Genomic DNA, 14,443 nt, shown 5'->3' on the forward strand with positions numbered 1-14,443 from the left:
TCCTATCAACCATGCTGGCTGGGACGGAAAGTACTGTAGTCCAAATCATCTAGAAGCTGTGATGTTAGGGAAGGCTCTGCAAAGGGAGGTAACTGGTCATAGGTGAAATTTGATAGTGCCAGTCTGCTGGCATGGTTACCAGAAAGCACTGACAGGGTGGGAAAAAACCCTAAAGCTATAAAAGTATTTTGAAATAAGTGAAGCTAGTATTGCTATTCTGGGAATAGATTCTGAACTCAAGCTTTGTTCAAAAACCAAGAGTGATAGAAAATCAGAAATAGCAGTGGAATTAAGTTTGGTTTTTCCCCGCAAGACATTCTGTATCACATCCAATATTTACACTGAATGAGTGTGCTGAAATTAAACACTTGAATGCTGAAATCAAAAACATAAGCAATACAGATTTTAATTTCAGTATTTTTGAAGTACAGGAAGTGGAAACTATGGTCAAATACAAATTTAAACAAGCCACTTGTCCTTCCAAACAAGAAATCAATAAGCTACTTATATAAACTTACAAATATTAAAGTAAAATTGAAACAAAATAAATACTGTACATACACTTTCCCTGCCTGCAGGCAAAAATGGGATGGGAAACACTGTTATAAATTGAAAAAAATGCTCTTAAAGCTGCAGCATCCCATTTCCCAGCCAAAACACTCGACACAGTAGTGTGTTTCTGTAAAAAGGAGCAGAGGACACACAACCCCCTATGCAGAAAGACAGCTATTTCACAAACATTCAACAAAGTTAGAAATCAGACTGACAGTAGAAAAAGGGTGTGGGGGGGAAGTCACATCAGCAAAAACACTACTACAAAACTAGTAAATATAGCCAAGACCTAACCCCTTTTTTTCAAATGCAATGAATATTTTAAAAATGCCAAAGCACAGGCAAGGTTAAAACTGTGATAATTCATATTAATATAATCTCTTAAAGTGATTTTTCATTCCCTTCCCACAGCAAGAAACTATTATGGCTTAAAATTTATATTCAAAGTCCTTTTCTAGTTAGAAACGCAGCTTCAGCGGCAGCTACATTTCCTAATCAGTGCTCATCTCATTCTCATCCAGTGTTGCATGATTCGTTCGTTTTGTAGACAGATCTTTGCCTTTTTGGGAAAAAAACAGATGTTGCAGCTCTGAACCCAGTTTAAACTACAAAACGGTAAGGCCCTTAAATTCAGTTCATATTTACTACACAAAATAAAGTTGCCCTGGATTCACTTAGGCCCAAGGCCATGAACAGTTTTTAATGGTCTGGAAGTATGAATAATGCAAGTTCTTCTTCTTCTTCTTCTCCTCACAAAAAGATGACTTGAGATTTTTGGTGGCACAGGACTTGTGGGCAAGGAGAGGCATTATGCAGGGGATTCTCTGGTCATTTATAGCATTGGGTCTCATTGAGTTTCTTCCAAGCTACCAGTTACAGAGTAAGCAAAAGTGTCAAGTCATGACTCAAATTCTACAAAGTTTTTTGTGTTTTTTTAATGACTACACATCCTGGCAAATGAAGGCAGTCTACGGCATGTTAAAAGCTTAGGCGAAGTAAAGTTTATTTGATCTGACCATGACATTGTACTCTTCGGCTGAAGAACATTATGTAAGCATTTCAGATTGTGGCCAGAAAGGCAGCTCTTCTTGTTCTACCCCTCTGAGATGGTTTTGAAAATGATTGTATGTCATTGTTACTGATTGCATAGGTAAATCTTACCACAGAAGTCAACTGAGGCTAGTTTGTAGGCTGGCTTTATCAGTAAGTATTGGATAAAGTGAAATGTGGCTGGGGATGTCACTAAACACCAGTATACCAATGCCCTTTTCGATTCTCTCTCTCTCGTTTGGGCAAAGCCCAAACATTACATTTCACATATTCCTATCACCTTACGACTCCAAGAGAGAATAGGTCTATTGTAATTCCACCCTACAGCTGAAGCTCTTGTTTCAGTTATTTAAAAATATCTTCTCTTTGAAAATAAGGTTCACTAACCTTCTGCCAGATATGGCTTTAAGCACTGCTTCTTGTCCCTCAAGGAAGTGAAATGATGAAGTCAGGACTATAGCACCCAATTCAGACAATCTATTACACATAAAAGTCTGGTGCAGCAAGGGTTTCTATCAAGCAAGTTATTAACACACAAACAAGACTTGTCTCGATCAAGCCACCAAAATAATGATTGCTTCAGAGCAATTTATTTTGGTGCACACAATTGATGTACTCTACCTTCCTCAAAATTAATCTTAATGCCTAATCCAAAGCTTCATTTTGGTAAAAGTCTTACTAAAGTGGTAATAGGGGATATTTCCCTCGATTTGTATTTGAAAAGACAAAAGGTCAGAAGAAACTACGAAGTATTTCTCTTAGTCTATGAAAATATGTTTGCATGCTCATGACAATGGAAGTGAGTCGTGGGGGTGGCGGGGGTGGAGGAATGAGAAAAGTAACTGGAAACAGCCATTAAAAAAACCCTCTTCTCTTCTACCACCACCATCACCCAATAAGGCCATAGCTATATTTTAGTAATCAAGATATGTTTAGAGAAAGTGGATCGGTTATAAGATCTGCTAGCTACTATGGATTCACTGGAATATTTTAAAGTAAGAACTGAAGAAATGCAAATGCTTCGAAATTCACTTTAGAATTGCTTTTTCCATCTAAAACAAAAGGACAGGTAATTTTACTTTAAGGGGGAATTGAGAACTTAAGTGATCTCTGGCTCAGTTAAAAGATATATGGACTGCTGGGGAAAAAACATTTTCTCTTATCAATACTGAAAAGTGTGCAATTTCAGATTAACCAGTAAATTTCCGTGTTTCCAAAAGCTAGTATTAAATTCTCTTTCTGTAACTGGTTCTGTTTATAATGCTGACAACATTCAGCTTATCCAGTTTGGTTTTAGTTACATAATGTGGACACACAAGTGCTGGGGGAAAAACTGTAATTTGATGAAGAAAGAAGAGTGAAGAACAAATGTGTGGTAACTTTCAAAATCTAGGACACACCACAATCCCATTATCCTATTTTTATGCATTTACACTCCACAACTAACCATATTTACTCAGAGGTCAGTCCCAATGATTACAATGGGGCTTATTTCCAAGTTAAGATTGCTACCTTGGTTATTTTGGCTACCATCCTGCATGTAGCTATGCGGTTAATTCCTATTCAGTTAAATGGGAAGTGTTAGGAACTCTGTCAAGGACTGCAGCCTTGAAATGTCTCCACTGAGAATTTTGGCAAAGTCTTAGTAACTGCAGTAGCCAAGGACGTCTGACTAATATCTATTCTGATAGATGACAAAGGTCATTATGTCTAGTTTAATACAGATACACACACATAGATGCAGCAAATACTGAATATATAAAATTGTTTAAGCACAGAAAAGTCCTATTTGGGGACTTTTAAGATATTTTATTTTTGATATAACCTGAAGGCTTGGAAGTTTTTTATTGAAGTTAAAAGAAGTCAAGCAACTGAGTAGCTTTGGCCATGCTTTAACTCTTTATCAACAGAAGAAGAAATCCAAAGCGGTATCCCTAGTATTCCCACTTTAGTACTGAATAGCCCTCTTACCAAAGTAGTAGTACAGGTGCCTCCCCTTTTCCTCCAAAAACAGCTTAAATATTCAATTTTATATTACAAAAATACAAATTTATCATCTAAGTTATTTACACGTATTTCAGAATTGGCATTTACTACTGGATATTTGCAAAGCATGACGCAAAATAGTCATTCTGAGTTTTAGCAAGCTATGAAACATATTTACATATATACAAAAACTTAAGACCTTTCATTGGCTGGCATGTGTAGACGAGCGATACTCTGCCGCAATAGCCTTCCTCCCAAAAAAGAAAAAAAGCATTTTAAGTGTCTACACTTAAATCAATAATAGCTGTAGTGCTACCCTTGGTTTACAGCTACCCATGCTTAGCATGAATCGTTCTCCATGATATGGAAACAAATAACAGGAGGAGGAAGCACACGTGTGTGAAAAGAGCTCTTAGTAACGTTATGCCAATTTATCATCCAGAACAAATGGCAAAACATGAGAGGAGGAAGAGGGAGGAGCAAGAAGGGAAAGGTTAACTGGCAAAGAATACGTACTTTAGAAGTCAGTACAAAAGCCAGTCAAGAGCTTATATAAAGAGCGGAAATTAACATGTGATTCCATGTGCCTTAACTTAATGCATCACATCCATGTTTAAGACTATACCTGTTATCAATTGTTTGAATGCAGAGTAAATCATTCATGTGGCTCTCCACTGGAGACAGACGGAAGACAGACAGACATTAAGGACAAACAAAAACCTTCACATTCTCAACATCTAAAATAAAAATCATAATTCCCACAAAGAGTTTTCCAAATAAATAGTTTTAAAATGAATTCAATAGTTGCAAAAAAAAAATCTGTCAAATAAATTATTGATAACCACCTTCATCACACTCTTCTGTTCATGAATTAGCTCAGACGCTACCAGAAACAACAAAATGATTGAGCCCTGAAGAAAGACCGTCTCCCAAGTCCATAGTCTCTCTGAATATTCCCCTGTTTCCCAAATGGTTATTGCTGAGCAGGTGTGGCACAGTGAAAATGCAGCATTGAGTTTTTGTTCATTAGGCAGTGTTCTAATAAGGTACATGCATTCTGCTTCAAGCAGAGGAATAAAACAGAAGCTCCAGGCACTGTTCCCCCTCAGTACTGGTCCGTGCATAAAAAGGACAGCAGCAGCAATGGTAGCAGCTACTGCATCAAACAAAGAAGCGTGCATGGCCATTTCGGTTCAGCTTTAGAATCTTCCCTAGGCGCTGCTTGGCAGTTGCCATTCCTTTCTTTGGACGCTTTCCTGAAAAAGAAAGAAAAAGTTGGTACTGCTAACCACCATTCACGCTTGTACTTCCATAGCTCAGTAAAATCAGCCCCATGTTGGCAGAACATGGAATTTCCTAGACAGGAATATGAGGCAACAGAAGCTTGTCAGGAACTAGCTATATTCTGTTCTGACTCTTCCGGTATACTGACTACTACTCCAATTAGATAGTTGTGCGATACCAACCACCTGAAGGGCAAATGTACAAATTTGAGGTTGCAATACTAACCACCACCAGTCCTTATTTATATAATGCATTTCAATGTATATGGAGCGTTCTGAACTACAGGCTTGTAAGGGATGTCATTATTGTTGTTATTATGTATTTTGTGCCACACAAAACTGTGTGTGTAAGGCTAAAAAAAAGAAATGTGCACAACATAACCCCTCATGTGAAATATTATGGAATTCAACATCTAAAAAGGACTGATTGTGTGGCACTGCAGACTGGGTAGGAACCCATTTTCTGAATGGGCACATCGTTTAAACCATGCACTACAGCTTGTTTTGCAAAAAGTAACTGTCAGTGATTTCTGGCAAAGAGAAATAAACACAGATGATTACACCACCTTTTGTTGCCTGATTGTTGATAGGGGGTGGATTTGATGCTGGCCGCTTAGTTGGATGAAGAGGTACAGACAACGATGTTTCACCATATGGCCTGTCAGGACTGAGGCTGCCATCACTTAGCCTGCACTCCCCTTCAATCAAGCTCGAGTCCTGGATGCACTTGCCGTGGGGGAAGTTCAAAGCATTGTTTTGTAAATGGATCCTGTTTTCTGGAATTTTATAACCGGTCTCAGAAGCACCTTCCTTCTTGAAGTATTTCTGAGCTTTACTTGTATCCTATGGAGGGAGAAAAACAGTTTGATTCTGGAATGCAACAAATACACCGCCGGAAAGACAGTTTTTGTAACTTTAAACAGTTTGTTCTAGGAAGCCAATAACTACATTCTGAATGAATGGGAGACACCTACAAACATATGAAAACATCAACACTATGTTCAGAATACAACAAAGAACTTAAATGTGGGTAGACTGCACCCATAGAAGAGGTGAACTTGACTACTTTTCCTTTCTTTGTGTAACCTACACCACTGCAGCCTTGCATGCCACACTTTGGCATCTCTCCCCCTGCCATCCCACTTTTAGATTTGGCAGCAGCTTTCGACATGGTCAACCACAAATTTTTGGACTACCGCCTTGCCGACGTGGGGATTCAGGGCACAGTCTTACAATGGCTGCGCTCTTTGCTTCCAGGTCGGGGACAGAGGGTGGCACTAGGGGAGGAGGGTGGCACTAGGGGAGGAGTTGTCACAGCACCCCTTGGTGTGTGGAGTGCCGCAGGGCGCAATATTCTCCCCAGTGCTTTTTAACATTTTTATGTGCCCCCTTGCCCAGAATTTTGGGCTGGGCTGTCATCAATATGCTGATGACACCCAGCTTTTATCCGTTGATGGACGACCATCCTGACTCGGCCCCAGACACACTAACCAGATGCTTGGAAGCTGTGGCTGCATGGCTGTGTGGAAGCCAGTTGAAGTTACATCCTTCGAAGACAGAGGTCCTCTGGCTGGGTCGGGATGACATGGGGTTGGGGGGCCAGCTCCCATCTCTTGCGGGGGCTCAATTTGTGCCTGCGCCTTCTGTCAGGAGTCGCCTCCCTCTTTATGGAGGTGCAGGTTGCAGCTACAGCAAAGGCGGCATTTTTCCACCTTCGCTGTGCTAAGCAGCTGGTCCCTTACCTTTCTGACCCCTAGCTGACCCCTGCAGAAAGCGGGCTTGCAATTGGCCTTAAATTTTAATTCTTCCTTTGAAGTTGAATCACATAATGGTATAGGATGCCCAATGATTGGCACAGCATCCCCACCCACGTGTCAAAAGCAGTCTGCCAAGAGCAAATTGGCCAAATCCAGTTCCCACTCCTGATTTAATGTGTACAGTACACAGCAAGCTGCTTTATTAGACACATAATATAATCTTACCTGAGGATTTACTTTAGAAACTGCATGTAATTGTGAAGCAAATGTTGAAGCTCCCACATCTTTTTCTTCTTTTATGTGCTTACCTGAACAGAAATTTGAAGTTCTTAGTATAGTTATATGTTATTCATTCCCCCCTACAGATTCCACCCAGTGTACTACCAGAGTAACCCAAGAGAAGTTCAACAAAACAAATTTTACACTGAGGCAAATTTCCTACTAGAATAATGCAATAGCTTATTGCCTAGTCATAGGTCTGCAGTTTTCTTTGGGCAAGAGAATGCTAACACGGAACCCCACAGCCCAAAATGTTATAGGACGGACTAGCTTGTACACAAAAGTATTAAAATCTACTGGTAAATAAATCTACAATGGAAACTAGATTAGCTCCAATCTGCAGTGGTGACTGTAATGGCTCACGGTGAAAGATCACCAACATATTACACTTATCAGATCCTTGTAGCATTTGTGCCACTTGTACACGCCTTTCATACTTCAGACAGCATTAGATCTTCCCCAATACAAAACCAGAAAAACTGAAGCATTTTGGATCAAAACTGTTTGCCTTTGCCATCTGCATCTCTTCGTAACCATAGATATAGAGATGGGTGGAAAAGCATCAAACAGATTATAGTTGAGACAACATCTGCTGTCACAGCTGTCAAGTTACTACGCTTTCTGGGTTTTGCTAAAAGCAAACATCTTGCTATTGCCCTAAACTGGTGAAACAAGTTATTGGGGCAAAGTACTGGCAATTCTGACCAACACATCATTGTTGATTCTTTTATATATAAAACAAACCACGCTATGATTTTCTTACCTCCGACAAAAGGCTATCATTTATTAACTAAAATTAATTTAAGAAAACCAGAATCAGCAAATTAACAAGCTACTACTGAAATCATATTTTTATGCTTCCCCACCCCCTCATTCTTCTGCTGTTACATTTTGATTTTGCTACATTTTGGTAATGGCTGTGTTTAGACACAGTACTAAGCTATGACTTATGGATTAAGCAAGTTATCCTGTGTATAAGCTGTGCACTTTTGCACCTAGACTTATTGAAGCAGAGGAACAACCCAGATTAACATCATGTGTGAACCACCATGCCTCTTGGTTTCTCCCAAACAAATCCAATCAGGAAGCAAAGAACAAGACTGGGCTTCCGGTCATGGTTCACATGGAGAGAAACAAACTACAAGCACCAGTTCTGGCATGACACAAAGTAAGCCATTCCATGGTTTGTTTCTCTGCTTGACTAAAGTGGAAGTGAAATATGTGGGAGACCTCGTGGCTTAGCATTACATCTGAATGTGGCCATTGTCTCAATTTTATATTTAAAAAAATTCATTTTAAGCCTAAATAATGGTCTCGGAAAATTCAATGTAAAAAACCCTACTGCTGCTACTACTACTACTACTACTACTTGGATTAGTGATATTTTCCTGTATTTTCTATCAACTTTAAATGAACATCGCATTAAATTGGATTTTATACTTCCAATGAAATTTCATTCACAATCATTAAAATCTATATAAATTGTTGTATTTACGACGTTAAAGAACCCTACTGTGGTAGAATTAGTAAACACAGTGTTAACACACAGGTGTCTTTAATCCCATAAGCAGGCCCCTGTAAGGTTTTTAGTTTTTAGTTTTTTACACTCCTAATCTCATATCGAGTAATTTGAGAATACGAATGCTTAGAGTTTTATTACCTCTCTAGCTGGAAAAATAAATCCATCTGTTAATGCAAGAATGCATGAGTCACTGCATCTGTCGGTTACCTGCTGAAATCTCTGCACAATGCCCCCAATTATAAATTAATCAATTCAACCACAACAGATTTCTTTTGTTAGTATCTTAAGCACTTAATATCAGAAAGAGAAACAAGGGCATTTGAAGCACATGCTTTCCAGCTTCAAGTTGTAATGGAGAAATGTAGGCTTTGCATGTTTCCAGCAGTCTAGTCACTTGCTTTTACTAGAAACTGTCTGCCCAACTACACAGACCTTTTTAGCCTGGCATGTGCACTAGTAGCTGAAGTCAGATGGATCTATTTTTTTCTACAGGCAGTACATGAGCCATCTGCTGTCTTAGAAAGCTAGAAAATCTAAATCTGACCAAAAAACCCCACTACAGATATTCCATGGATCTTGATTCCCTGAAGGGGACTGCAACTTTCAAGCTAATCCAGCCATGCAGCCTACTTTTGCAATCTATAGCTTAGGCATATTTTAGTTTTGGCATAATATACATCTACAAGAGAACATACCATATTCTGCTTTATGACTCTGGGAAGACAGCTTGTCTTTATGCCTACTTTTGGGATAGCTTCTGTGTTCCTGAAGAGAGCTTCTTCTATCAGTGCAGTCTGTGCTCTGCATATGACTTGGTAAACAAGTGGTATAGTGCAATCCTGCCATAGAAAGCATGCCCTGAATAGCTTCTTCCTCCGTACTGGTCGAGGTAGGACATTCCCTAAAAAATAAGAGGAAAGAAGAAAGCTGTATCACAGGACTAAAATGTTTCATTTTCCTATTTAACAGAAAGCAATTAATATAATTTGCTTCAAGCACCTCCATTAATTTTTTAATGGTTCACCACCACCCTTTCTTTACTCACCTTTTAATTGTCATTTCTAGATGTCTAGATGGCTTCTGCATGGTTTGAAAGAGGTCATTTGTTATTTTAGATTCCTCTCTAAAATTTGAAGTTACTTCCTGTTTCTCATCACCTGAGCTTTCTGACTCCTCAAGAGAGAAATCTTTTTGCTGGTGGGAGGAAAACAAAACTTTCAACACAATGAATACCATTAACTTCTACACTAATTTCTACTTCATATTTTAATCTTAGTTAATTCTTAAGGTTAAAGGTAAAGGTACTCGACAGTTAGGTCCAGTCGCGGACGACTCTGGGGTTGCACGCCCATCTCGCTCTATAGGCCGAGGGAGCCAGCGTTTGTCCGCAGACATCTTCCGAGTCATGTGGCCAGCATGACTAAGCCGCTTCTGGTGAAACCAGAGCAGTGCACAGAAACGCCATTTACCTTCCCGCCGGAGCGGTGCCTATTTATCTACTTGCACTTTGACGTGGTTTTAAACTGCTAGGTGGGCAGGAGCTGGGACCAAACAATGGGAGCTCACCCCATCGTGGGGATTCGAACCACCGACCTTCTGATCGGCAAGCGCTAGGCTCTGTGGTTTAATTCTTAAGGTTAGGATGATTAAATATATATTCCTAGAGGAGATGTTGGGTTATGAGGATGAGATGGGATTCTATTTGGAAGCCATGTCTTAGGCAATAAAATTTTACATAAATGTATGCTTGGTGTACTTTAGATGCAGATATATAAAATTTAAAAAGAAAATAGTTTTGTAGCAGGGTCAGCCTAAAAAACAGTTTATATCTATACTAGCTGACCTTTCATCTAACTCCGCCCCTCATGCACAAACTGTTCTTGCCCATTTTTGTCATTAATACTATTCAGAGCTAGATGTCCTTTGAATTCTAATGTTTAATACTTCATTTAACCACCACCTGTGGCACTCTTGTATTTTACCTGGTTAGTGCAATCAGGCTCAGATTCTTCTGAATCAGAAATATCAGAGTATTCTGAGTTTCCATTCCTGAGTTCTGATTTCACACTTTCAAAGAACACTGGAGGAGAAAAAGAGAGGGATTTTAGATTTGCCATATATTATTTGGACATACTTCCCTATAGTTCCTGCTACCAACTGAATCTTTCATCCTGTGACTGTACATTGCTTTGAAGACAATGAAACTCTTAGTACACATATCCACACTCCAAAAACAGAATTTAATGCCCACTGTTAAGCAGTATGGGAATGAAAGTTTGCAATTAATAAGTAATTTGTTACTTCCCAGTTCTTAGGAATTTAATTTCTGGCCTCAGAAAGCCACTGTAATTGTGAGAAAATACTATATATTCCATATATAGGGAATTCTCAATAGAAACTCTACTTTGATCAAATTGGACTTTTTCCCTGTGATCATAGACAGTCACAATAATTTATTTATATGGGGATAACATACTGCTTGAACTCATTATACTAAGGTCCCCAACATATCCAGCTCATGAGTCATAGATATTCCTAGCTATGTATTTCCTAATTAACCAAAGACATTGACCTACGTCTATGAACACAGCCATATCTGAATTTAACAAACACTCATAACCCACCTTTAGCCTTTTTTTAAATATTGGCTGCATCTGAAGTGACACTAAACCATGGCATAGTGCTGTATAAAAGAGCTTGGCCTTCTCCTGAGCTTGTGTGTTCCTCCCATGTGGCCAAGATGAGGATTCCATTTTTTTTATTTGGGGTTTTAACCAGCCAAAACCCTGCTTCAATCTGAACCAGGGAATGGACTTCAAGACTAAGGTCAGTTTCAAAAACAAGTCAGCTTCAACTCATGGTTTTTGAAGCTGGCTTGTTTAAACTAAGTATAGTTAGTGTTAGTCATGAACTCTGGTTCAGAAGAAAGAGGAAGGTCTGGTTTAACTGAAATCAAAAGTAAAAACTTCCATAATCCTCCTTCCAGTCATGCAGGAAAAGGAGAAAATGGGGACAGCACACAAGTCTGAGCAGAGGAAGGCTCAATCGCATAGTGCTAAGACATGATTTATCATTATGTCTAAATACAGCAATTGTCAGTGGAAGCTTAACTACCCTGATGAATGATGCCACATTGATCAGCAGTACAAAGCAACAATGAAGGACGGTACAGATACAATAGCCGTGGATTTCTAGTTCAAGGAAAACATACTTACTGTTCAGTGGTTTCTGAGCATCTACACTGCCATCTGCTTCCTGGGAGATCTGTTCTTCTGCCTTAACTGTTATTTCCTTCTCGGACTCTGCTCTCTCATCCTCATCTTCACTGTCCGCAGTGTAAAGACTTCGATCTCTGAAAGGTTGCCTCTCATCTCTGTAATAAAATAACCTGTTACCAAATCAAAAAAAGATCCATTGGGGCCTTGCCCCATCTTTTTAGAAGTAATAACCGATTTTCACTGCTTCCTAGAACTTTTACAGTACCATTTCTCATCTACTGAAGAATTTTTCCCAAGTCTGTGCAGAATTGTTGGCTGTTATTCTCTTTAACAGAAGGTTTAAATCATTTTCAATTATTTGAAACAGGAGTGGAAAACCTCAGGCCAGGAAGCCAAACTTGACCTTCCAAGCCTCTCAAGTTGGCCCTCAAGACTCTCTGCAGGTCATGCCTTCGCCAAAGGCCACATTACCACCACTCTGCTTTGAACAATCCTTCAATGTGTTCTTGAAGTAGGATAATGCCTCTTGCTTGCTGGAGGAGGGGTGCGTGCTACTGAAGGGATATGTGGGGGATGAAGAGATGTGGGGAGCAGAAACACCTGACTTTTGCATGGGTGGAATGTATCCTACTGTACAAATGTAAGAGTCACACCCATTGCTTTGCCCACATTTGCCTTTGACCCAGACCACCGCTGGCATATGGTCTCCAGAATGTTTCCCCGTGAATGAGTAATGCCCTTAGTCTGAAAAAGGTTCTCCGCCCCAGGTGTCAGAGACTGGCTGGACGAAGCGGAGAGGTGGGAAAAACCAGCCGGGAAACCCACACCCCAAGAGAAACCCCAGAGAAGAAAGGCTCAGAGCCAGCGGATTGGTGATGGGACCCTCTGACTTCTGTCAGAGGGAGAAGAATGGAAGGAAGTACTGAATGCTGAAGGGTCAACAGGGTATAGTGAGCAGGAAGAGCATGTGACAAGGAGCTGTTCAGACTGCGAGGCTGCAACATAGCAGCAGGGTCAAGAGACTACAGAAGAATCCAGGGAGTTTTCCTCTCCTGCTGCGACCAGCTCTCCCCGCCCACCCCGTCTCCAAGAATGTGCTGAATAACGAGGAGAGAGGAACAGAGGCCAGAATTGTGCAGGTGCAGCTTGAGACTGCTTGGGAAACATCTGGGGGAGGGGAACCTTAGAAGGGCGGGGGAGGCAGGGATCTTCAGTCCCGCCAACTGCTCTATGAGGGCAAAACCTGCTGGTAAGTGTTGTTGAGTTGTATGCCTTTTCCTTGAATAAAGAGTTAACTTCACTGACAACTGAGACTGCTTCTTCATGCTGACCTGCATCTGACTCCAGACCTGAAACCAGGTTTAAAACCATCTATATTAGCAGGACTGGAGCTCAGTGGGGCCCAATCACTGATGCCTGAAGTTTTTCTGAGTCAGAGCTCCAGCAGCGCAAGTTAGCTGGACCTAGTCTACATTTAAATTTGCTCACAATGCCACAAATGGTGCTTCCTGAGGGCACTGGGAGAAATTGAGGTGGAGGTGACATAAGAGCCGTCTGGCAGGGTTTCAAATGCTGCTGCCCCACCACACAAGGTAAGTCCATTATGGCAGCACTCTATCCAGAACTGCCTCAAGTTGGAGACAGTCCTGCAAAATGTGCCCCTTTGTTCCTCCAAACATTTAATTCCTATGTTTGGTTACAGATGTTTCTTGCTGTATCCCTTTTTCAGCCCAGATCTGTCAATTAACTACAAGCTGGATTTTCAAAAATGCCTAAAGTAAACTACATGTAGCAAGCTGCATGCTGATGTTTTTATACCTAATTATTCTTCCATTTGACAGCAAAAGCCGTAAATCATTGTCCTTCGTTCTCCATTCAGGAACAGTAGAAGATGGCTGAAGAGGCTTGTTAAACCTTCCATTCAGTTTACCATTGGCCGTGTCCTAAAGCAAGGGGACAAAAGATTTCACCTACAGTTAATGGTACTTTAATAAGCTATTTCTCTTTGTAATCCACATCAGCGGTGGTGCACTGCCAAGCCACAGTTAAAACACTGACAGCCAGCAAACGAAGAAATCCTGCATTATTAATAGCCATTACGGCAGAGAGAGAAGTCTGTTTCATGTGTACAATTGTCTTTCACGCACATGGCCCAAGTTGCAGCAACTCCTTCCTCCTGCACAACACTCAATTCTCTCCCATTCTCTGGATTGTTGGTGCTTAGTGCACATATTCACTATTATCATGTCTAAACTATTCTACTTTGCAAGTATGGGCGGATGGTACTTCCCCTGAGAAATAATTTAAGACACAAGACAGCCATAGTAACTTTACAGATGAATTTTTACAATGTATCAGCACATATATTATTAAGTGCACAGAGCTGTATTGCTAACAGGAAGATACTCAGACCATAGAAATATAACTGGTAGAGAGGACTCTGTATGATGTCATTTCCCCTTCTCTCCTGAACAGGAAGGAACACTTAGTAACTCCTCTCTCTCTCTCTCTCTCTCTCTCACCAGCAATGGATGCAGACATGCCTCTGATTCCTCCACCTTCAGCACATGCCTGAAGCAGGTTATACTGTAAATGTTAAGTATTTTGCCTGCATTTTTAACTTCTGCTTTTGCTGTGAACCAATTATCAAGTAAATTATATTTTTAAGCTTACTTTCCAGTACAGTGGTACCTCAGGTTAAGTACTTAATTCGTTCCAGAGGTCCATTCTTAACCTGAAACTGTTCTTAACCTGAAGCACCACTTTAGCTAATGGGGCCTCCCGCAGCTGCTGCGA

The 14,443-nt window shown here is 40.4% G+C and overlaps 1 protein-coding gene across 3 annotated transcripts in view; it reads right to left on the reverse strand.

Moving 5' to 3' along the window:
• Window positions 1-381: 381 nt before the first annotated feature.
• The window catches only part of KDM7A (lysine demethylase 7A), a 46,756-nt gene continuing 32,694 nt past the window's right edge, over window positions 382-14,443 (reverse strand). The window contains exons 13-20 of one of the 3 annotated variants that reach the window (XM_083574197.1): window positions 13,466-13,590; window positions 11,645-11,802; window positions 10,412-10,509; window positions 9,475-9,623; window positions 9,125-9,330; window positions 6,854-6,936; window positions 5,438-5,714; window positions 382-4,844 (exon numbers count right to left, since the gene is read on the reverse strand). In XM_083574197.1, the coding sequence (XP_083430323.1) occupies window positions 4,750-4,844; window positions 5,438-5,714; window positions 6,854-6,936; window positions 9,125-9,330; window positions 9,475-9,623; window positions 10,412-10,509; window positions 11,645-11,802; window positions 13,466-13,590 (1,191 nt within the window). In that variant the 3' untranslated portion in view covers window positions 382-4,749. Of the gene's footprint in view, window positions 4,845-5,437; window positions 5,715-6,853; window positions 6,937-9,124; window positions 9,331-9,474; window positions 9,624-10,411; window positions 10,510-11,644; window positions 11,818-13,465; window positions 13,591-14,443 lie in introns of all 3 variants that reach the window. The other 2 variants (XM_083574198.1, XM_083574196.1) reach the window with 2 other exon arrangements.

This window comes from Podarcis filfolensis (genome assembly GCF_964270895.1).
Source record: "Podarcis filfolensis genome assembly, chromosome: 10".
Lineage (NCBI taxonomy): Eukaryota > Metazoa > Chordata > Lepidosauria > Squamata > Lacertidae > Podarcis > Podarcis filfolensis.